This window comes from Cydia pomonella, chromosome 20 (assembly GCF_033807575.1).
Source record: "Cydia pomonella isolate Wapato2018A chromosome 20, ilCydPomo1, whole genome shotgun sequence".
Taxonomy (NCBI): domain Eukaryota; kingdom Metazoa; phylum Arthropoda; class Insecta; order Lepidoptera; family Tortricidae; genus Cydia; species Cydia pomonella.
This window is the reverse complement of record NC_084722.1, coordinates 4599385-4623469: the sequence shown is the minus strand read 5'-3', so window position 1 is coordinate 4623469 and position 24085 is coordinate 4599385. Positions and strand designations below refer to the sequence as shown.

General features: G+C 38.7%; 1 protein-coding gene across 1 annotated transcript in view; it reads right to left on the bottom strand.

Annotated features, from left to right (window-relative positions):
- The window catches only part of LOC133529071 (phosphatidylinositol 4-kinase alpha), a 70150-nt gene that overhangs the window by 7282 nt on the left and 38783 nt on the right, over nt 1-24085 (bottom strand). The window contains exons 26-34 of the mRNA XM_061866689.1: nt 23732-23878; nt 23315-23496; nt 23036-23165; nt 4937-5116; nt 4034-4154; nt 3076-3266; nt 2656-2722; nt 1670-1791; nt 880-1068 (exon numbers count right to left, since the gene is read on the bottom strand). Coding sequence (XP_061722673.1) covers nt 880-1068; nt 1670-1791; nt 2656-2722; nt 3076-3266; nt 4034-4154; nt 4937-5116; nt 23036-23165; nt 23315-23496; nt 23732-23878 — 1329 coding nt within the window. The remainder of the gene's footprint in view (nt 1-879; nt 1069-1669; nt 1792-2655; nt 2723-3075; nt 3267-4033; nt 4155-4936; nt 5117-23035; nt 23166-23314; nt 23497-23731; nt 23879-24085) is intronic.

The window sequence follows — 24085 nt, the reverse complement described above, 5'->3', positions numbered from 1 at the left end:
TAAACAAATAGTAATTTGGGTAGTTTTATAAAATATTTAGTAGAAAGCGATATTGAATATGTTCACAGCGTTACGGGGGCATTTGAACCCCGTACGATGTCATCATTTAGTGCGAGGGATAAAAATCTTGTTTTCTCGCTGGTGCGGAAACTGTATCTTGGTTATTTTTAAGACTACGATAAAGTCAAATATACATTTCAGTTTCTTGTCAAAAGTATAACCAAGTGCTGTATTCAAAATATACGAGGTCTCAGGGACCCCGTACCGACCAGGGAACAAAAATAGCTTTCTGGTGTGATACGGGTTCCAGTAAACCCCGTATAGATTTTAGCTGGCCCGTACGGGATCATAAGCACAGAATCACTAGTGCAGTCATCATTGCAAGACTTCTTATCAGCAAATTAAAAATAAAGCGTTCGCAACGCATGCTAGAATTGTCTTATTGCAAAATCAATGAAGTTAATAATTGCTATAATTTAGAACAACTAATACTTCACGACATATCATATCAGTTATTGTTACGAATTGTTGCCGCCGCCGCTCGGAACTCAATTTTGACACCAATCAGTTCAAGAAATGTAGTGCTAAAGTTTTAAATATGTGCGTTACAAATATAGTGCGATACGGGGATAAAATGACCCTGTTCTTTCTTTTCGATATAATTTTGCATTTTTATCGTGTATTGTGCGAAAGGGACAAGATGTCAGATAAAAAGTTATAAAAAATAAAGATTTCAGGACATAATAGCTGTTTTAGGAAATTCCTCTTAAGCCGCACAGTACGCGACCATTTAGGTTCTAGGGTGTTCATAATGTCAAACAAGTCATTAATGAAGACAAGGAAATGGCATTCAATAATATTTGAATAACTTTAACTTACCCCAGGCGCCGTGGCCACCACCTTGTACGGGAACAGATACAGATCGAGCCCGACTTGTTGGAACACGTTCTTGAACAGGGAGATCACTTGCAGCGCCAACATGTCCTGTCTGACGTCATCGCCCACTTTGAAGATGGCCGCCTGCCACGTTTCCGCCACCATGGAGGTGAAGCGGTCTTTGCCATCTTCCTGTATCACAAATAATTAATGTGAGAATCATTAATCAGCAAATCATTGATAGAGCAATATCATGACAGACTCTGTTTTAAGGGTATTTTTTATAAGGTATATTTTTTAAGGTATATTTTCATACGTACGTCGCTCAGGTACAGCCTTCGAGCAACACCGGGTTCCGACACGTCGGAAGGGAGGAACCCAAGCGATATCTTACCGTACAAAACATTCTGCTATTTTTTGCCGGGGGAAACGTGCACACAGTCGCACTTCACACTCACTACATACAAAATCCAATCTGTAATGACGACACGAATACATAGAAAATTACACACGTCAGAGACAAATCTTGCACACCTCGATCACTTTTTGTATACGGACGAGTCACAACATGCACCGCCATAGGTACATTTGTACCTATGCTTTGCCCCCCCCCCCCCTGCCTACGCCCATGCCCCCCCCCCCCTATTTCAATGGCTGGCTACGCCTTTGACGAACTGTAAGCTACCATCTGCTTAGTTGCTGAAAGTATGCATATCAAATTTTCGAATTCGATTTAAATCACAAGGTGGCAGTTGAACGTAACTACAGGAGACAGCGTATTGTAATAACTTACAGCGGGCGGGTCCTCGCCGGCCGCCACGGCCATCGCCACGGCCTCCATCTCGGCGATGCCGTACTTGCGCACACGGAACCGTGCAAGGTACGGCGCTTTCGCTGCGCTCTGCATGGGAGTACCTGAAATCGTTAACATTGTAAACATAATTAAGAGATCATCAACGTGCTCACTAGCGCCACTGGTACTGTATTTTGTATTTAAGTACCTTTTGAATACATCAAAACTAGTTACTATGTTGCTGGATTCGTCGATCTATGAACTCAAAACAAAAACGGCCGTTTTAACTTTGGGCGCCTAAATTGACGAATCCAGCTACGTAAAAACTATTATTATGTATTCAAAAGGTACTTAAATACAAAATACAGTACGTAGCGGCCCCCTTTTTTAAATATCTATCGTTAAATTTGAATAATCGCAATTATTTAGCAATGGCGCTAGGGAGCCCGTTGATGGGCTCTTAACACATTCGCTACCAACGTTTTCGTAGCGCTACACTCGTAGCCGATCCCAGCGTTTTCCCGCTTTGTAGAGGAAAGCGACTACGAACAGAGAACCCGCCGAGCGAGTTCCCGGTACTCAATGTGTTAATGAATGAAAATCTTTATTTTCAAACAACTATCGGCCCATAGATAAACACCTTAAAACTATACTAAAAACACACAATTATAATTATTATAATATTCATTATGTGGAATCGTGCTTCAGCTTAGACCGGTCGTCGTCGTTAATAAGCCTATGTTCAAGCGGAGAACTTTATTTTATGAAATAAATAACCATTGAAAATACCAACAGGCTTCTTTCGCTCACAGACAAAATGAAAAAAGCCTACTACGATTACTTTAAATTCATCTTAAAATATACTACAGTTTTTTGGGGCACAGCTGCGGAATTTTCTTAATGTGTCTAAATTTATTGACACATTATAGGCGTGTAAAAATTGTATCTATCGTAAATGATTGTAGTTAATTTATGAGTAAACTTACCGCTCTTATAGTCGATGTCTAGTACCATCGAGTCTGGGTTAGACGGCAGGTAACATCCCGGTTGGACCTGCATAAAACACATTCATCAATATATCAAAAAAAAATGCACCATCTTTATTTAATCAATTTGATTGCCCTACAGGAGATCAGAAAACGATTCGGGAAAGAATACTTAGCCTTGACCCTTGGTTTAAACAGTTTGGAGACTCCTGCGTTATACCATTTTCTTGGGATCGGCACAATATTCTCTTCTTCGACACCTCTCTGTCGCGCGTCATTTCATATACTCCCTCTTATTTCATATCATCTCTTAAATAATGCATCTATTTTACGTTTTTAATATTTACTGTAATTAAAAGTCTATCGAAGAATTTAGATGATATACGTAGCGAGATAGGATTTAATATACAAAGAACATACTTTAATATTCTTCAAGGCCTCAAGGCACGCTCTCTTCCGCTCGGCGCCCTTCGGGTACGGTCGGATGATTCCGGAGATGTTCGTGATCTGCCCGAAGAAGTCAAATTCACGTTCATAGAACGCTTTGGCGGGCCCTGAGAGTGTGTCGACTATGTTCTTTGTCAACGCTTCCAGTGTATCGTAGAGGACCGCTGTATCGTAAATAATAAGATTAGGTAAGCAATATATGACATTGACAACAATTAAACCTATTGCGGCAATCAAAAAAAGTATCGGGTATGTGACGCTATTTAACGTTCGATAACTGTGCTTTAAATTCAACGGTTTTCTGTAGGTTATATAAGGCTCAGTATGGTCGTGTTCTTCTCTCACTCTCACTGAGCGTGAAGAGCGCGCGAGATGGATATGCGTGCTCGGGACCGCGGATATGATGCGCCATAGTTACATTACAGTTTAATTAACCTTCGTGTATTAAGATAAGGTTTTCAATGGCGCATTGTATATAATAGGGAATGTTACGCGAAACTCTGGGTAGGGGACGCCACTACCACCGACCGCGAAACAAGAAAATCAAAATTTAGTTATCTTACCTCTCTATCACTCTTGCACATTCGAGCGATAAAGAGGCAGATAACAAAATTTTGATTTTCGCGTTTCCTGGCAGGCCCTTTGTAAAAAAAAAACACCTTGATACATCAGTGTCATATTTTACTATCTGTGAAAACTTGTTAAAAACAGTTTAAGGCACAGTACGTATAAGTTAGTCTATGGTTTAAGATAGGCGATAGTGCCGCACTCTGGCGGCAGAACATTGCAGTAATACTCCCTATTGGTGTAACGTTAAAAGAGTTAGAGGGCTCAGTACCTATAGGGTAGTAACTAGCAACTCAATAATGGACACTAAATAGTATCAGTAATGGACACCTATTTTGTAATTTAATAAGTAAATAATCCTTACGATCCTTGTTATGCATTTCTTCGTCGGTGTACATATTAGTATGCATGTTCCATATGAGCTGATGGGCCACCACCTGCGACTTGCGAGCCAGGGACTTTATCAGCTCTGACACGTAGCCCATCTGAAATAATATGAACATTTTGACCGACGTGCCAATATTTTGATATCCTAAAACTTATCATATTCATATTCTTTATTTGTCTTGACTTGATCATACATTGTCATAATTTACATTCATATATACAATAGATACTTATGTCAGAAATACATAAAATTTAAATCATTGTAAACATCGAGGAAAAATAATAATAATTAAATTGACAATAAAATAACACTACGCGCCGTTCCAACACGTTAGGCTAAAGTATATTCATTAATTAATACGCAAACCGGTGACATTTTCTGCTCGCAAAGCACGTAACCAACAAAATATAAATATATTACAGTACATATGGGGCTACTTTATAGCACTAGTGCGAGAAGTAGCATATTACGTTACTGTGTCGAACATTTAAAGGGCCATATGTACTGTAAAACGTTGTACGATACATGTGCGAATAGGTAATTCGCAACTCGTGTCGATTTAAAACACTCCCTTCGGTCGTGTTTTAATTTATCGCCACTCGTTTCGAATTTCCTATTTTTCGCACTTGTATCGTAATGTACTATTTTATGATACCAAAACTTTTATGATAACAAAGTATAAATATATTTTATCATAAAAGTTATGATTACACAAATTCGAGCAGAAATTTTCAGCTGACGACTCGCATATCAGGTAAAAGGCGTAATTGTTAGATTTTTCAATTAGGGTATCTGGAAAAATGCATCTAAAATATATTTGGCAACATTGGCTACCACAATTTCTTCTATGGATATACGAGTATGAAGGTATAAGCGCACCGTGTCGTGGCGCAGCGCCTGCACCAGCTGCGGGATGTACAGCAGCACGGCGGAGGACGGGTAGGACGTCAGCGCGGACACGGCGGCCTGCGCCGACAGCGGGTGCGGCGGGTACTGCCGGCTGAAGTACGACAGCGCTTCCACCGGGGTCACGCGCGCCCATGTCACCATGTGGACTAGCTGTCAAATTAAACAAGTAACAATTACATCTCTCGTGTCGAATGATTGTTCCTATGACAGTTCATTTTTATATGGAGTAGCTATCATGTAAATAATTAATGTACTAATCTTCCTAAACTTTGGAAGTTTAGAACATTAATTTATTTAAAATTCGATATCTTTTTTTTACCAAACGAAACGAGAACCAGAAGAAGAAAAGAGAATTAAAGAAACTGTCATATCGACCATTATCGCGAAAAGCATAGAAACCGTAAAACTCGCATGTACGAGGGTCCATAATCCGTTGTTAAATATTTTATTTTAAAACAAATTGGGTACGCTATTAACAATCTCGGTCTCTAAGATAAATGCCTGTAAATAACACAGTTGACACGGAAGTATAGTTAGATTTTATTAAGATGTCTAAATGAAAACAAGATGAAAGAGCTCTTAAGTAAAATTCGGGTATCATAAAAAATCTAATAGGTAATTTTTTTTTATGGGATAATGGTACGCAATCTCAAATTCTGACCCCCAAATTTTTAAGCGCGGATAAAACGTTGGCAGGTAAGATAGATGCACCACTGCTCATGCACTGGAATGGACTGCATGTGGCAGCCACAGATGCTGAGAAGTGGTGCATCTAGGTTGCCTAGTTATATTTATTTATTTGTACTTGTAGATATATCTTATACCTTTAAACGAGCAATTCTTGTATATATATTTATATATATATATATATTGTAAGCTTATGTTTATTAATAGTCATATTTTGACTAAATGAAACTCGAGTGGGTTCCCCTAGTGTGAAAATATGGAACTAAAATGTTGTCCAAGGTTTAAATATATACTTTATAAACATATTAAATAATGAATGTACCTAATTATAAATATTATTAGTTTGATTGTCCTCTTATGTGCAAAATGAGCCAGAGGACTAAATCACTTTTATTAATTTATTATTAGCGTTAGTAAACTAACATGTAGATTAAGTTCAAAACTAACAACTATGTGGACCATTATGTTGTCTATAATAAATAATAATAATACATGACATTAAAGCTCTCCAAGAGGCCTCTACGTGTTGGATCTATATCCCCATGCAAGCCTATCAAAAGACCGGGATTTATAGGCCCGTGAAATCCAAGGAGATATAATAATAATAATAATAAAAAAAAAAAAAAAAAAAGACGTTGTCAACGTCACACGTGTTTTGTAATTTCTCTTAATTTATTTTCTATGTTTTGTATTTACGTGTTGATTTTTACGTTAAATTTATGGAAAATAGTACCTAAAATGACAAGCATACGATCAAGTATAAACCGGGTCTATAAACTGCCATAAAAGTTCAGCATGTACTACAACTACAAAATACCAAAGGAATGATAACGAGGAGCAAAGCACGCGATCAATCAACGTCCCTACGAAACGCACGTCCACCACCCTCGCCTGCCTCGTCCGTCTCCTTGCAATCGTCGTCGGGCGATGAATTCGCTACCGCACCCGACACCAGCGAGTCGAGCGACGAGTGCGGGCCGCCGCCGCCGCCGCCACGACCACCTGCGCGACGAGGGCGGCCACCGCTGCCGGCACGCTTGGGGCCTGCGGGACATCCTGCCCCGCCCACGGCTCCCGCTGCCGGTGGTGTAGTGCGTCGCATGCGATGGTCTCAATCCATGAATGAGAACGTCATGCGCGCCTACTATGGGGCTACAGAGGGGGGAACACAGCTATCCGCGTATCGCTCAAGAATACTGCCTCTGTTTCAGGCTCTTGAACCTACCATCACCGTATCGGAGCAGCGATTATCGGATCAGGTACGCGTCATTCAGCGGCTAAAGCGGTTGGATGACGCGACACTTGATCGGCTTCGCCTGGAGGCTCTCTCTGCTCGCGTGGACTCCGCCTCTGTGCGAGATCTGCCCGCCACGTCGCCGGATCCGGTGCCTGCACCCGACCTGGCACCGGGGGCGCCGCGGGTAGATTTCAGTACCGACGCGGGGGACTTTGCGAGTCAGAGCGTGAGTACATCTGCCAATGAGCAATTGAGGAGGACTTTGGAAGAGGCGATTATGCAGTATCGCACCACAACCAATTCTAGGCCACGATTACCACGTCTGCCTATGAATAGACGCAATCTAGCGCTAGTGGGAGCCCTAAACGCTTTACTAGAGCCACATTTACGGACTAGCAAAGATTTAGATGATACACACTCGATCATGTACTGCGGAGCCATCGCGGCGTGCCGTGTTGCTCGAGTCAAGTTCCCGGACGCTGAACGTGCACCTAGGACCGCCGGAGGTGTCCCTGCATGGCAAGCACGGATCGAGCGACGTATCAGCTCGTTTAGGACTCTCATTGCAAAGCTGACCTGCTTCAGGGGGGGCAACCACCGCCCCCGAGTAATGCGCTTTGTGAACCAGGCGTTTGCGGGGACGGATATCAGACCCCGCGACTACATGGCCAATGTCACGGAGCGCATCGACTTTCTGAAGCAGAAAGTCTATGCATGGGCTAACCGTATTCGCCGCTACAGAAAGCGTGTGGATCGATTCCAGCAGAATCGTCTTTTTCAGAGTGATCAAAGGAAGGTAAACCGAAAGTGGGAGGAAACCAACCTTCGTGCGTCCGACACGCGGTCGCCGGATGCTACTGCCATGACTGATTTCTGGCGTAGCATCTGGTCAGTGCCTGTCGAGCACACCGAGGGTGGTTGGATGAGTGTTGTCGAGCGTGAGTGCGAGACCATCGAACCTATGGGGGCAATCACCATCAGCCCCGATGACGTAAGTTGTGCCATCCGCACGGCCCAGAACTGGAAAAGTCCTGGGCCGGATGGATTGCACAACTTCTGGCTAAAATGGTTCCGATGCTCGCACTCACGCTTGGCAGCACAATTTCAACAAGCCCTCGAGCTTGGTTCTCTCCCACCTTCCTTAACAACTGGTGTCACCTTCCTGCTCTATAAGTCCGGTAGTACCACGGAAGCAAAGAACTACAGACCCATCACGTGCTTGCCTACACTGTACAAGCTCCTTACATCCATTTTGAGATCAAAAATAAACGCGCACATTGTCGCTAACAACATTTTGGCCTCCGCTCAAAATGGATGTAGGGTTGGGTCCCGTGGTACTAAAGAGCTCCTCCTCATAGACATGACCATTTGCCAACAAATCCGACGGAATAGGGGGGCCCTCTCTGCCGCTTGGATTGACTACAAGAAGGCCTATGATTCGGTGCCTCACTCATGGCTGGGGAGGGTCTTAGAGCTGTATAAAGTTGATACAGCTTTAAGAGCCTTCCTAAGCGCATGTATGAGGCAGTGGACCACAGTCCTTCGTCAACCAGGAGGTGGGGATGACCGCCCTGGCCCGCAGGATTTTATAAGGATTGAGCGAGGAATATTCCAGGGTGATAGTCTGAGTCCCCTGTGGTTCTGCCTAGCTCTGAATCCCCTCAGCACCCTGCTGAAGGATTCGGGATTAGGTTGCCGGCTTCGGAGAGAGGGTGAAGTCATTTCTCACCTTCTGTACATGGATGACCTTAAATTATTTGCACCAAATAGCCAAGACTTGTTGGAGCTACTGAAAACCACCGAAGATTTCAGTAGTGCCATCAACATGGAGTTTGGTGTCGATAAATGTGCGGTTATGCATGTACAGCGGGGGAAGGTTGTAAATTCAACAAATTTACAACTTTCTGAGACAATGTCTTTCAGATCTATCTCTGAATCAGAAACCTACAAATACCTTGGTATGGCACAGTCGTTGGGTATTGAGGACGAGGGTATTAGACAGTCGGTGAAGGAGCGCTTTTTCAGTCGGCTCACAAAAGTCCTTAACAGTCTTTTGTCAGGAGGCAACAAAGTGCGCGCCTTCAACGCCTGGGTAATGCCCCTACTCATATACTCCTTTGGCATACTAAGATGGACTCAGACCGAGCTGGACGCCCTGGATCGGAGGGTCCGACTAATGCTCACCACACATCGTATGCTGCACCCACGCTCGTCAGTTATGAGATTGTACATCCCACGGAAGTGTGGAGGTCGAGGCTTCCTAAACGCCAAAGATCTCCACAACCGCGAGGTGTGCAATCTCAGGAATTATTTCCTTAACAACGAGTGTGGGATGCATCGGGATGTGGTGGCAGTAGACAGGAACCTCACGCCGCTCTCCTTGGCAAACGAGAACTGGCGCAAACCTGTGGTACTAAGTACTGCGGATCGCAAGGCGGCATGGGAGAGTAAGGTGCTACACGGGCGGTTCTACAAGGCCCTCACGGGACCCGACGTAGACCTGCTCGCGTCGGTGAACTGGTTACGATTCGGGGACCTCTTCGGAGAAACCGAGGGTTTTGCCTGTGCAATTGCGGACGAAGTTATGATGACGAACAACTATCGGAAATATATCCTGAAGGACGGTACGGTCGACATTTGTCGGGCATGCCGCCGTCCCGGAGAGTCACTCAGGCATATCATTTCCGGTTGTTCTCATCTTGCTAACGGCGAGTACTTGCACAGACATAATCTCGTAGCCAGGATTATTCACCAGCAACTTGCTCTTCTATACGGCCTTGTGGACCGCGAAGTACCGTACTACAAGTACTCACCTGCGCCAGTTCTCGAAAATAGTCGTGCCACGCTCTATTGGGATCGATCTATTATTACTGACAGGACTATTGTAGCCAATAAGCCTGACATCGTGATAATAGATCGATCGCAACGCCGGGCCGTGCTCGTCGACATCACCATCCCCCATGATGAGAATCTCGTGAAAGCCGAGAAGGACAAGTCCAGTAAGTACCTAGACTTGGCTCACGAGATAACCGCCATGTGGGATGTTGATTCGACGATCATTGTCCCGATAGTCGTTTCAGCGAACGGTCTCATAGCGAAAAGTCTCGACCAACACCTTGAGAGACTCTCGCTAGGTGGTTGGATCAAGGGTCAGATGCAGAAGGCGGTGATCTTGGACACGGCGCGGATAGTCCGTCGGTTCCTCTCTCTGCGGCCCTGACCACCGGCAGCTTGGGCCCTGCCCCGCTGCTGGCGGCACCCTAGGTTAGGTTTTTTATAATGTGTTTATATATATTTTGTATTGTTTTGTAAGTGTTTTTATATTTTACTTTTATATTCATATTATAAATGACCTAGCCTAAGACCAAAAATAAATAAAGGGAATAATAATAATAATAAATATTGTTTTACTAATTTAGAAATACTACATACTCATATTCAATATTCATTTATATATTATATTACAATATACATGTACAATAGTTAATACTGCTAATGAAAATAAAGTAATGTTATTGACTTGGGATTGGTTGCCAGTTCCTATTCGTGCTCTTTTATTGAAACAAGGTGGGTTGATCGAGTTTTGAACTGGTAACCGATAACAAGTCCGAGCGGATTCGGTGCTTGGATTTCGAGGTGTAAACAAGTGTTTCAAATATAGTTAGTTGAGTGAAAAACTGTGGTTTGATTACTTCGATTTAACCTAACACGTGAAATTGGGTTTTATGCGGTAATGGTATAACATATTCAGAAGTGGGATCAATTTAACGGTACGTGTTACTTTTATTTCAATATATTAGAATGTTTTACTTTACAATTAATACTGTTGGAAATAGGCCACAAACATAAGCGCCTGCAGTTTTACCACATGCAACGCGACGCAGCGCGTGAGAGTAAATCTGGACTTTTAGGTACATTTTCTTGCCATATATACGCGGCTAGCAACGTTCCATATTAATCTTGTTTTAAAAGTTTTAAGTTAGTAATTTCGTTCGATTTCTATTAACAATTAATTACCGCTACTGCTTATGGGGGGTGGTGATTACATTATTAATTTGAATATTTATTGTAATTAAATCTGTCAATTCCACTGTAAAAAAAAAAAAAAAAATTACAGTTACAAGGAAGTGATGAGTAATAACTGATTATTTGAAAGTCAATATAGACTTGTGCCTCGTATTAGTGTATATTTTAAGATATAATTCAGACCAGATTACTTAATTTACTTTACTATTATTATTATGTTATTGTAACATGAGTTTAGCGCTTCATTTTGTTTTCTCTAATTATTGATAATGTTAACATAAGAAGTGTTTTCAGTAAAGCAAAGCAAAGTAGTCAAATGTAAAGTAGGTTCAAATCTAAAGTAGGGTCAAATGTAAAGCAGGGTCAAATGTAAAACAGGGTCAAATGTAAAGTAGAGTCAGATGTAAAGTAGAGTCAGATGTAAAGTAGAGTCAGATGTAAAGTAGAGTCAGATGTAAAGTAGAGTCAGATGTAAAGTAGAGTCAGATGTAAAGTAGAGTCAGATGTAAAGTAGAGTCTGATGTAAAGTAGAGTCTGATGTAAAGTAGAGTCTGATGTAAAGTAGTCTGATGTAAAGTAGAGTCTGATGTAAAGTAGAGTCAGATGTAAAGTAGAGTCAGATATAAAGTAGAGTCAGATGTAAAGTAGAGTCAGATGTAGAGTAGAGTCAGATGAAAAGTAGAGTCAGATGTAAAGTAGAGTCAGATGTAAAGTAGAGTCAGATGTAAAGTAGAGTCAGATGTAAAGTATAGTCAGATGTAAAGTAAAGTAAAATGTAAAATAAAATAAAATGTAAAGTAAAATGTAAAATAAAGTAAAATATAGATTGTTATGAACATATCATGTCCTCGCGTATTTTGGTTACAGTTACAAATGAATGACGACGATCAGGCACTGCCGGCTGAGGCCCAAGCTGAAGCAGCCGATGAAAACTCAAGTCTCGACGGTGGTCGCGGGCGTAGCAGACAACGGACTCCACGAAGACGAGTGCTGCGGAGTCCTTCACCACGGAGGGTACGGCGCCAACGTTCACCATCAACGAGGTCACGCTCCCATTTACGCCGGAGTCGTACTCGAAGTCGGAGCCGTGCCTTTGCTAATGAACGAGGAAGCGGAAACAACGCCGATCAACGGGAACCACGGCGTCGCAGTAGATCCAGGGAACCACTACGACGCCATGACCGATCCAGAGAACCATCGCGACGACGAAGCGGATTCAGGGAGTCCCCTCGACAACAGCAATCTTCAACTACCGAGGACACATCACGTGAGTTTTTGTCTCAATTTACAAAGCTGTTAGACAACCTTGGATCCTCTCGTAGGGGTAATAAGGAAACTTTTTCAAACGTTAACGTAGTGCCAGAATTTGGTCCTTCATTAAAAAACCAAACTATTAGAAACTGGTTAACAAAGGTTAATGAATGTGCCCAGTTGTATGAATGGTCAGAACGTCAAATAATACATTATGCCTTACCAAAGTTGGTGGGCGTCGCAAAAAAAATGGTACGAGGGTCTACCAACTTTGTTATATTCATGGTCCGAGTGGCAAGCCAAACTTAAATCTGCCTTTCCTTCAGAAGAAAATTATGGACAAATGTTAACAGACATGTTGGCTAAGCAGGCTAAGTTTGGAGAGTCACTCGAAGAATATTACTACGAAAAAGTTGCCTTATTAAATCGTTGTGACATAGTAGGGAAAAGGGCGGTTGAATGTATATGGCATAGACGATAGGTCGGTGCGTCTTGGAGCAGAGGCAGCACAGTTCACAGATACGGATAAGCTTTTGGCATATTTACGTAATGCAAAAACAGGGCCCGTTAGATACTTTAATCATTCAAATAAAAAGACTCGGGAGATCAAGCCTAATACTACTGTAGGAAGTACAAGTAAGGATAATACTCGTACTAATATACGTTGCTATAATTGCAGAGAAGATGGGCACCCCTTGTCAAAGTGTCCTAAGCCTATAAAAAAATGCAATAAATGCTCGTTGATCGGTCACACTGACTCTGAATGTTTTCGCCCCGGGAAAGAGTAAGAAGCTAATATCAAAATGTTTAGGTCCGTACAAAATTGTTGGGGTAATGTGTAACGACAGATATTCAGTAGAAGATACTCAGATTACAAGGCGTAAAGGGAAGGCTATCTACAGGGGTGTATTATTATTATTATTATTATAGCCTCATTTATTCCTTAATAAATTAGAATACATTTCAGTGCATAACAATTCGTAAATCATTTCACATGCAAAATAATTTAGATTGGCAATTTCACAATTCATATTAACAGTAAATTATATAATTTTTTTTCTAATTTCATCTTAATTAATTAAATCAATCATTAAATTTTACTATTAAATACGATTACGATTTGAAATAAGTAATTATACATTTTGTTATTTTATTAAATAGGGCCACTTTGTTTTAAATAGGGCCACTATGTATGCAGTGTACTATGCTCTAGTGGATTCACTATTGTCGTATGGGCTGTCAAGCTACGGTCGTACATTTAAAACGTATCTAGATAAGATAAAGGCATTGCAGATTAGATTCATGAAATTAATGGTTGACAAAAAAACTAAATTTAAATGTAAAAGTACTACCTATGAACAACTCTTCTTAGAATGTAAAATTTTAACAGTTCATGAAAAAGTCACGTTATTCTTAGCTATGGAACAAATGTATAATGATGAGTTTAAAATACCTATTGTCAATCAAAGGTTAATAAGAAACAGAGATAATAATAAATTGCTAGTACCTAGTTTTACTAATTATTTTGGCCAGAGATGTAGAAAATATTTAGTCCCTATGATCTATAACGAGTTACCATCGGATTTGAAGACCAAAAGGATAACAAAACGAACATTTAAAAAGAAACTTAGCAACAATCTATTAAATAAAATAAAAGGTAAAATACAACCGCTATAAATTGTATACATGCACTGCATTTTTATACTGTATGATCAGATTGTAGCGTTAACCCCTTACTTCATGTCGTAAACAAAAGTATTATATCTGTTTAAAAATAAACTTTAATAGCTATCAATAGAATTGAATATTATAATTGCCATATAGGGCTGCGCATGCGGTAAGAGGTTAAATAGATAAAAATATAAGTAACATATAGACTACATGCTTGCATATTATAGGAGCTTCGTCTGCCAACAAACCACTCTGTGGTTTGGCAGAAGTATATTGTAAATATTTATAAGGCATGAAATGTGAATAAACGTTTATTTATTTATTTTTTTTTATTTTTTTATTTTCAATGTATGTCATGCAGTTCAATTAAATTATTTATGACTTAAGGACCTCTCTTCGAGTGAAGGCCTCCTCCATCTTATTCCATACTACTCTATCATTAGCTTTGGACATCCAGTCTCTGCCAGCTACTCTATTTATTTCATCTGTCCATCTCTGTCTTGGTCTTGCTCTTTTTCGTTTATGTTGTGGTCCTGGCCAAGTAGTCACTATACAGGATGATTCAGGAGACGTGAGCAGGCTCAAGTCTGCATATTCGGTAAATTATCAGCAACTGTTTCGTACCAGTATTTGTGAGATTAACGTTAATTTAATTTTTACTGCTAAAAAAAAAAAGTTTTATTTTATTTACGATATTTATGGTCACCCTCTTTGTTTTATCCATAATAAGTGACAAATTGAATGCCATCGGAGTCTGGTTACTTTTATAAAATCGTATCTCACTCAAGTGTGACATTTTATTTTCTTCATAATCAAAGTGCTGTCATAACGGTTAAAGAGGTTTTATCTTTGTTAATTAAGTGTTGTAGGGTGTCCATGATTGTAGATAATCAAATTTGTCCTTAAGAAAAAGTTAAATAACAGATAAAAAGCGTGATTGTTTTACTTAAATATGATGGTGAACGATTCATTAACATTTACTGATTGTGTAGGCTTAGTCCAGCTCACGTCTCATGAATCACCCTGTATATGTCCATTTCTGTTTGCTCATGCGTGCTACATGACCAGCCCATCTCCATTTCTGTTGTTTGCAGTGTTCCAAAGCGTCTATTATATTGGTTGTTTTTCTGATGTCCGCGTTTCGTTTCCTGTCTCTTCTTTTAATATTTAGGATACTCCGTTCCATAGCTCGTTGGCATACTTGTAACTTATTGTTTATGTTATTGTTGAAAATCCAGGTTTGGCTGCCATATGACAGACATGGAAGTATACAGGTGTCTAGTACTTTTTTCTTAAGTTTTATAGGAAGGTTTGATTTCAACACTTCTTTATAACTCCAGAATTTACTCCATGTAATATTAATTCGCCTGTTTATTTCGTCGTAGTGTCTGGATTTAGTAAATGCTATTTGTTTACCCAAATAAATGTAATCTTGTACATATTCCAGTTGAGTAGTGTTGACGTTGATGGGTATTTTTATAGAGTTAGTCATGATTTTAGTCTTCTTGGCATTTAACTCTAATCCTATTTCTTGGCTGACTTTGAGAAGTTCGCAAACCATTTTTTCCAGTTGTACTGCTGTTTCTGAGAAGAGAACGATATCGTCGGCGAATCTCAAATTGCTCAGACAAACACCTTTTATGTTTAAACCTCTCTGTTTCCAGTCAAGTTTTTTCATAATACTTTCAAGAACAGTAATGAAAATTCTAGGCGAGAGCGGATCTCCCTGCCTGACTCCTCTGCAGATTTTGATTTCAGAGCCTTTAGTTTCCATTTTTACATAAGATACACTTTTGTTATAAATATCTTTTATAAGCTCTATAGTCTCACACGGTACGCCACATTCATATAAAGCTGTCCACATGCTTTTGTGAGATATGGAATCGAACGCTTTCGCATAGTCGATAAAAGCTAAGTAGAGCGGACTTTGGTGTTCTTCATATTTCTCTATGATTTGCTCTAGCGTATGGATGTGATCCGTTGTTGAAAAGCTTTTTCTAAAGCCAGCTTGTTCTGGTGGTTGGTGTTTTTCAGTGTATTTTGCTAGGCGTTCTTCGAGACAAGAGGCAAATAATTTATACATATTCGGTTGCAAGCTGATAGGTCTGTAATTATTTATGTTAGCTGGATCTCCCTTTTTGTACAACAATATTATATCTGACTTTGCCCAGTCGGTGGGTATTTTTCTATCATTTAGGATTTTGTTAAACAAGTTTGTTAAGTGAGGGGCTAGCAGAAACTTGCCTACTACCGTTCGGAATACCGTCCGGTCCATGACTTTTGTCATATTTTAGCCTATCTATTTTTTTCATAATTTCAGAATCAGAGAATCTGTCTAAAGTTGTCGAGTCATGGATGATGGGTTCATTTTCCTCTTGGTTGTTATCTTGCGATGAGTAGAGGTTTTTATAAAACGATGTGGCAGTCTCTATTATTTTTGATCTTGAGAAAGTCTTTTTGTTGGTAGAGTTTTCATTGAGGCAAGGAATCCATTTTTTGGTATTTTTCAGCGCTTTGTAACTTTTTTCAAGCTGCCTTTTGAGATATTGAGGGTGTATATCCAGTAGAAAAGATACACCCGTGGTTACATTTCAAAAGGTCAGAAGATGACACGAGCTCAGAAGAAATGGAAGAGGATGATGTTAGTAACAGTAGTAACACAGCCATGGATATAACGGATGATATATTAGAGGTAGGCGGAATTTAGGAATCATGATCCAAGAGAAAAAAAAAATACTAATAATAAACAGCTGTAAAATGAGATAAAAGCCACAAAAATAGTGTCACGGATAGAAGGATGATTAAATATAATTTAAAATGGTTATTGGAAGGATGTTAATCTTTTTTTTTTTCAGAGAGATAATGGAAGGATGTTAATCTTTTTTTTCAGAGAGATAATGGAAGGATGTTAACTTTTTTTTATTTCAGAGAAATGATGGAAGGATGTTAATTGTTTTTCAAAGGAATGATTAAATGTTATTTTTGGAAGGTGTGGTTAAATATTATGTGATGAGATATTGGAGTAATTGATGGTATATGTTATCAAGGTATATATTTAATATGTTATTAAGGTGGTTCGACTAGGTTACCCAAAGCTTAAACCTCACTAGATGGCGCCACAATTGCAAATTTTGAGTTTTAATTTTTTTGTGGAGTAGTCTTGGTATTTCTATACTGTAAATTATGTTTAGCGCACTCTTTAAATAAATATTGAACTATTACAACAAACATTGAACACTTCATTGTACAAAAACTACCCCTTAATGTCGACAGAATGTTTCTTGACTCTATTTCTAAGTATCACTCACACATTGAAACAGTCTTACTGGGATCCTTGTAGTAGACAATTTGGCACAGCGTAAGTAGGCTTCAATAGCGTTGCGGTATGTACGTGGAAATACATGCAAGAGGATGTGGGTTCGAGACTCATTAATTTATTTTTGTTATCAGTATTATCAAGTACCTATTATTAATAAATTATTTTATGAGAAATATGAGCGTTTTCCATAAAAATATTAAAAATCTGATTCTCACACATCATGATATTTTTGGGTTCTTCCAACTCAGAATCACTAGCATAATCAATCCTCGTGCTAAAAAAACCCGAAAATTTGTATTGAAATTTTAGTTTTACACTGAAATTTCTTTCACACTAAAATGTGACGTAATGCTATGGATATTTTAGGATATCTTTTTTTAATGCTAGGGTGGAGAAGATTCTAAGTAGAATGAACCTAAGAAAGTCCAAATTTGTAAGTCAGATTTTCCGGTATTTTTTTCAAAAAAAAACGCTGTTTTGTTCTAAAATTAAAGCAATCACTTACTGCCCAGCCTTTAAAAAAGTGGCCAAGTGCGAGTCGGACTCGCCCATGAAGGGTTCCGTACCATTTATGACGTATTAAAAAAAACTACTTACTACATCTGGTTCAAACCAATTTTCGTTGGAAGTTTGCATGGTAATGTATATCATATATTTTTTTTAGATTTTTCATTCTGTTATTTTAGAAGTTACAGGGGGGGGACACACATTTTTTCACTTTGGAAGTGTCTCTCGCGCAAACTATTCAGTTTAGAAAAAAATGATATTAGAAACCTAAATATCATTTTTGAAGACCTATCCCTAGATACCCCACACGTATGGGTTTGATGAAAAAAAATTTTTTTTTAATTTTATAACGTATTAAAAAAAAACTACTTACTAGATCTCGTTCGAACCAATTTTCGGTGGAAGTTTGCATGGCAATGTATATCATATTTTTTTTTTAGATTTTTCATTCTGTTATTTTAGAAGTTACGGGGGGGGGGGACACACTTTTTACCACTTTGGAAGTGTCTCTCGCGCAAACTATTCAGTTTAGCAAAAAATGATATTAGAAACCTCAATATCATTTTTAAAGACCTATCCATAGATACCCCACACGTATGGGTTTGATGAAAAAAGATTTTTTGAGTTTCAGTTCTAAGTATGGGGAACCCCCAAAGTTTATTGTTTTTTTTTTCTATTTTTGTGTAAACATCATAATGCGGTTCATAGAATACATCTACTTACCAAGTTTGAACAGTATAGCTTTTATAGTTTCGGAAAAAGTGGCTGTGACAGAATCGGACAGACAGACGGACATGACGAATCTATAAGGGTTCCGTTTTTTGCCATTTGGCTACGGAACCCTAAAAAGTAGGTACTATTTTACAGTAGAATAAAAAAAAAAAAATACCATACATTTAATTAAATTACAGTGAGTTACAAAATTGCATGGCCTTCTATTTATAACCATTATAAAAAGAAATGAGATATTTACCATGTTTGTTTATATTATTGATTTCCCGATATTTTGACACAACTAGAAGTTTCACACAATGCCTAGAGATAGAAAATTATTTATTTATTTTATTTATTGTCAATTTCATTCAACGGATCACATCATATCCAATTTATGTGTTTATGTATTGCATTGTTTTCTACCTAGTTGGTTATTCAATTCTGTTACTGCAATAATCTTTATCTACATAAAATATACCAACGAAAGTTTAATAAAGTATATATTAAAATGAAGTACACAAAATCAGGAATTACATATGACAATATCATTCAAAATCGCCTCCTCTGGCTTTGACACAGGCCCTCAAACGACGAGGCCAGTCATCAATAGCGGCACGCACGATTGTCATGTCTAATTCCGTCACTGTCTTAACTATGGCCCGCTTGAGGGAGTTAAGATTTGTGTGGGGTTTAGCACAGGCTTTCTCCTCAATAACCTGCTATATGGCATAATCCAGGGGATTAAGGTCCGGGCTGGAGGACGGCCAGTCTTCGTGGGCAATAAAGTCAATTTTGTTCCTTCGAAACCAGGCTTGACTTGTTCTTGCCTTATGTGCAGGAGCTGAGTCCTGTTCAAAGATCCATGGCTGGTTTTGAAATAGGGTGTGTCTTAAGGGCTTCACTATTGGTTCGAGAACGGTTTCCAGTTTCCGGTTTTCACACCTTTTTCACAGAAATGAATCTGTGTTAGCCCTGAGTATGACACACCCAAAATCATGTTTGGCAGGTGCCCACATTTGTGCATCGCAATAGGGTTGTTTCCATCTACAAATCTTAGGGCATAATTGTATCCCAATAAATTCTTTTGGATTATAAGAACATGTTAAACTACTTTTAGGGGACCTGTAATGACCATATTTTTGTAAATATTGAATTTAAAATATCTTTTGGCACACGTCACGTGACCAAACTCGTAACGTCATTGAAGATTCTGATGACGTCACAACTCTCGGATTGACACTGTTGACAATTAGGCGATTAACAACAAATGATAAATATCAGTTGACAGTTCGTATCTTCTACGTGTGTATGTAGTTATGTGTCAAACCATAAACTGTGACGTCACACAATTTTCAAAGAGCGTTTTGGGCGCGAAAGCATCAGTCAAAATATATTTTGTTAATTTAACATATTTAAAGCCGTTTTTAGTATAAAAGCTGAATTTTAAGGCAACTTTTAGTTAATATAGAAAGTAATACAAGCGTTTCAAAAAATTGGAATACGATTCTCTTTTAGGCCCCAATTCATTATAGATACGACGAGATAAGCGTTATGTGTGGTATATAATTATAGCTCACAAATCCACCACATTATGTCATTTTTTATTTTTTCGGTAGCATTTGTTTTAACGGAAATAAAGAGGTTGCAAATCGAGTAACAGAACTTCAGAACAGATATCATTTGATACTTACCAGTCGCTTTTCGGTGAAGGAAAACATCGTGAGGAAACTGGACTAATCCCAACAAGGCTTAGTTTTACCCTCTGGGTTGGAAGGTCAGATGGCAGTGGCTTTCGTAAAAACTAGTGCCTACGCCAAATCTTGGGATTAGTTGTCAAAGCGGACCCCAAGCTCCATTGAGCCGTGGCAATATGCTGGGACAACGCTAGGAAGAAAGAAAGAAATCGAGTAACAGAACTTAGTAACCAACTAGGTATAATAGTTATGATGTAAATGTCCATATCATGTTGGAGTCATATATGTATTAGCCAACTAATTATTCAAGATCAATACACTTAGCTCCCTTAGGTATTCGCCTACAGTACACTATAAGTACAATCTCGGGCAAAATTGAGTTTTATAAAAGTGAACTAGTTTCTAGGTCATATTTTCTATGAATTGGTCATTTTTGTAGACTCCAATTACAGTTACACTTTTCTTGGTTTTTCGCGGACCAGAATATCGATGATTTTTGTAACTTGATTTAGACGTTGCTATCATTTTCAAACCAAAAACACATAAAATCACAATTCAGAACATGCGGCAGCGTTGTTTTCTATCAAGTACCTCAAGCACCAGGGCGGCTACCGGGAAAATCGAAATTCGTCAATTTCGGGCATTTTTCTCTGTCACTCTAATTACGTCTTAGTGAGAATAAAAGAGAAAGATCCCCGCAATATGCGAATTTCGGTTTTCGCGGTAGGCCCCAGGTCCTGTCAAATTTCAGCAGTGTTGCCAGGTGAGCGGAAGAGAATTATCGTATTTGAGTGTCAATATTATTGTACCGTTGAAAAAATATCGTACGCCAATCAAAAAGGCAGCCCCTAAAAATGTCTAGCAAAATAAGCTTAAATTTCGAAATAATAATAAAAAAAATACAATTTTCGTCTAAATTGCGCAAAAAATCTGTTTATGTTTGTGTATTTTTGGGATAGACTCAAACGGTACACAGGAAATTGTGATATTTTAAACTTTAAACTTACACCAAGGAGCCGAACACCCAAAAGATACTAATTTTAGCCTATATCTGACAGAAAGTGTCATATTTTGCTTCAAGTTACTAGACCTTTAAGGTGGCATCATACAAGCGCTGAAATTATAGTACTTTAGTGTACGATAATGCTCTTTGGAACATTACGTCATACCGGGGCCCAAATTATCGTACATGTACGACAATTATCGTACGCCTGGTCACACTGAGTGTCAGTGTAGACAGAGTCAGCTAAAAACGCGTCAAACATCGCAACGTCGCGCCGATGGCCGCCCGAGGCATGGAGTGGCAACGTCGCAATGTATTTGTACACGACATTTGTCACACACACATGAGTAAAATTTATAAAAATATAACGTTGATTATTGCATGATTTCTGTATGAAACAAAGTTTTTCTATTAATTTAGCGCAAATGAATATTCGAAAGTAGATAGATGCGCAACTATTTATGTAATAATATTGTGTAATTAATTAAAAAATAGCGATTGTTTTTTGTATGAAAATCGAACCACCTTAATAAATAATTTTTGGAAGTCTTAAAATTTTTGGCTAGTAAGATATTATAAAAATAAAGGATTTTTATAGTAGTATAATGAATTGGAGAATAAATTAATACACAGGGTTACTTAAATTGTATGTAATGCAAATACATGGGAAAGAGAGGATTCACTATTGAAAGTTAATAATAGTTCATGAGATATTGTATAATTAATCAGATAAATGAGACAATCCGTTAATTAATTAAGAGATGGTCATGTTTTCTAAATCAAGCAAGCATTATTGATTGGAAACATTTTGTCACACATGGGGACTTACACGAGGTCGTGACATGATTTGTCAGGATGGACGAATCTGTAAGCTTATGTTTATTAATAGTCATATTTTGACTAAATGAAACTCGAGTGGGTTCCCCTAGTGTGAAAATATGGAACTAAAATGTTGTCCAAGGTTTAAATATATACTTTATAAACATATTAAATAATGAATGTACCTAATTATAAATATTGTTATACTAATTTAGAAATACTACATACTCATATTCAATATTCATTTATATATTATATTACAATATACATGTACAATAGTTAATACTGCTAATGAAAATAAAGTAATGTTATTGACTTGGGATTGGTTGCCAGTTCCTATTCGTGCTCTTTTATTGAAACAAGGTGGGTTGATCGAGTTTTGAACTGGTAACCGATAACAAGTCCGAGCGGATTCGGTGCTTGGATTTCGAGGTGTAAACAAGTGTTTCAAATATAGTTAGTTGAGTGAAAAACTGTGGTTTGATTACTTCGATTTAACCTAACACGTGAAATTGGGTTTTATGCGGTAATGGTATAACATATATACATATATATATATATATATATATATATATATATATATATATATATATATATATATATATATATTTCTGTGATCTCGGAAACGGCTCTAAGGATTTCGCTGAAATTTGGTATATGGGGGTTTTTGGGGGTATACAATCTATCTAGATTAGTCTTATGTTTGGGAAAACGCGTGTTTTCGAGTTTTCATGCGTTTTTTTTCGACGCAGAATATGGTCGCTAATTTCGTGTTGCCCGCCACTGTCCGTCTGGTCCAGCGGGTTAAGACGCGGACTGCTAAACGAGTGTTACGGGTTCGAATCTCGCCCGGTGACTAACTTTTGTTTTTTTTTTATATGTTCAAGTTTATATATATTTTTTTAATTTTTATTGTTTTAGACAAGTTTAATTTAGTAAAAAAATGTAGTTAAGATTATCACCTATTATATATATATCATATATTACAATAAATAGTTATAACCGAGCAAAGCTCGGTCGCCCAGGTACTTATTAGATTTATTATTATTATTTTGTATGTCACTAACCTTAATTAAGAGTCAACGTAAAATGCTATTATATGGAGTAATAATTAGATAACCTCTAAAAAGGTGAAGCATACCTCATGCGCGTCGTTGAGTAAAGTCTCCGTTGTGACCAGATATTTGAGGGCTTGGGGGATGTGGCAAACAGCGGTCGGCTGGGCCTGCACTTTGCGACGCATTTCGGCGATGATACCCTCGTTATTAAACCTAAAGTAAATAATAAATGAATTTAAAACAATTGAAAATGAAACATCCCGGACGAGGAATGTAGAAAGTGGGTGGATCGACTATTCATCGGTATTTCATAGTAGAAAAAACAATTATATTTATATGGTTAGTAGATGGCTCGTACTCACCTCTCCGGCAGGAACACGGCCAGCGTGGGGCTGATGTCCCAGGCCAGCTTGGCGTAGTCTCGCCACGTGCGCTCGGTGTTGGGCTTGGAGCGCCACGTGGCGATGTTGTCCTCGCCGGGGATGGCCTGCTCGGGACGTCCATGCGGGTTGTGCCACGTGACCAGGAACTCTATTTCTACAGCCTGTTGAACGAAATTAAACGACAATGTACCTAAAGGTTTAATGTGACTTACAGTGTAAAAACAAACGATACTAATGGCCCTAAATTAACTGGTTATTCTTCTAGTAAGAAAGCACGATTCTTATTAACAAAATTTGTTGATATTACAAATAAACCAACATTCATACTCGTATACTTTGACTGCATTTGAAATAATGAATTTTGACCGCTTGACATGATAAAAGTTCTCAACTCACCATAAGCTCCAGAATAAGATTCCTCTTCCTAACGTAATCCTTTACGAACGTGTCCTGAGACTTGGCCGGCGGCTTCACGCTTCTATTCGACCGCTTGCCGGCGATGCTACCGGCGCCGCTGCTGAGCGTGGTGGTTGACATCGGGACCTGGGATATTGGACGCTGTTTCATAGGGGTTTGGGTTCATTTTGCAATAGTGTGTAGCGTTAAGGGTAATGTGAGTGATATGGTTAATTCGTTATTGCCAAGATAATAATGAAAATGATGTTACTCGGTTAGATGAAACTCAGAATTCAGTATTTAAATAATAAATTGATTTATTAACAAAAAATGTACCAACACGAATCTAAGGTG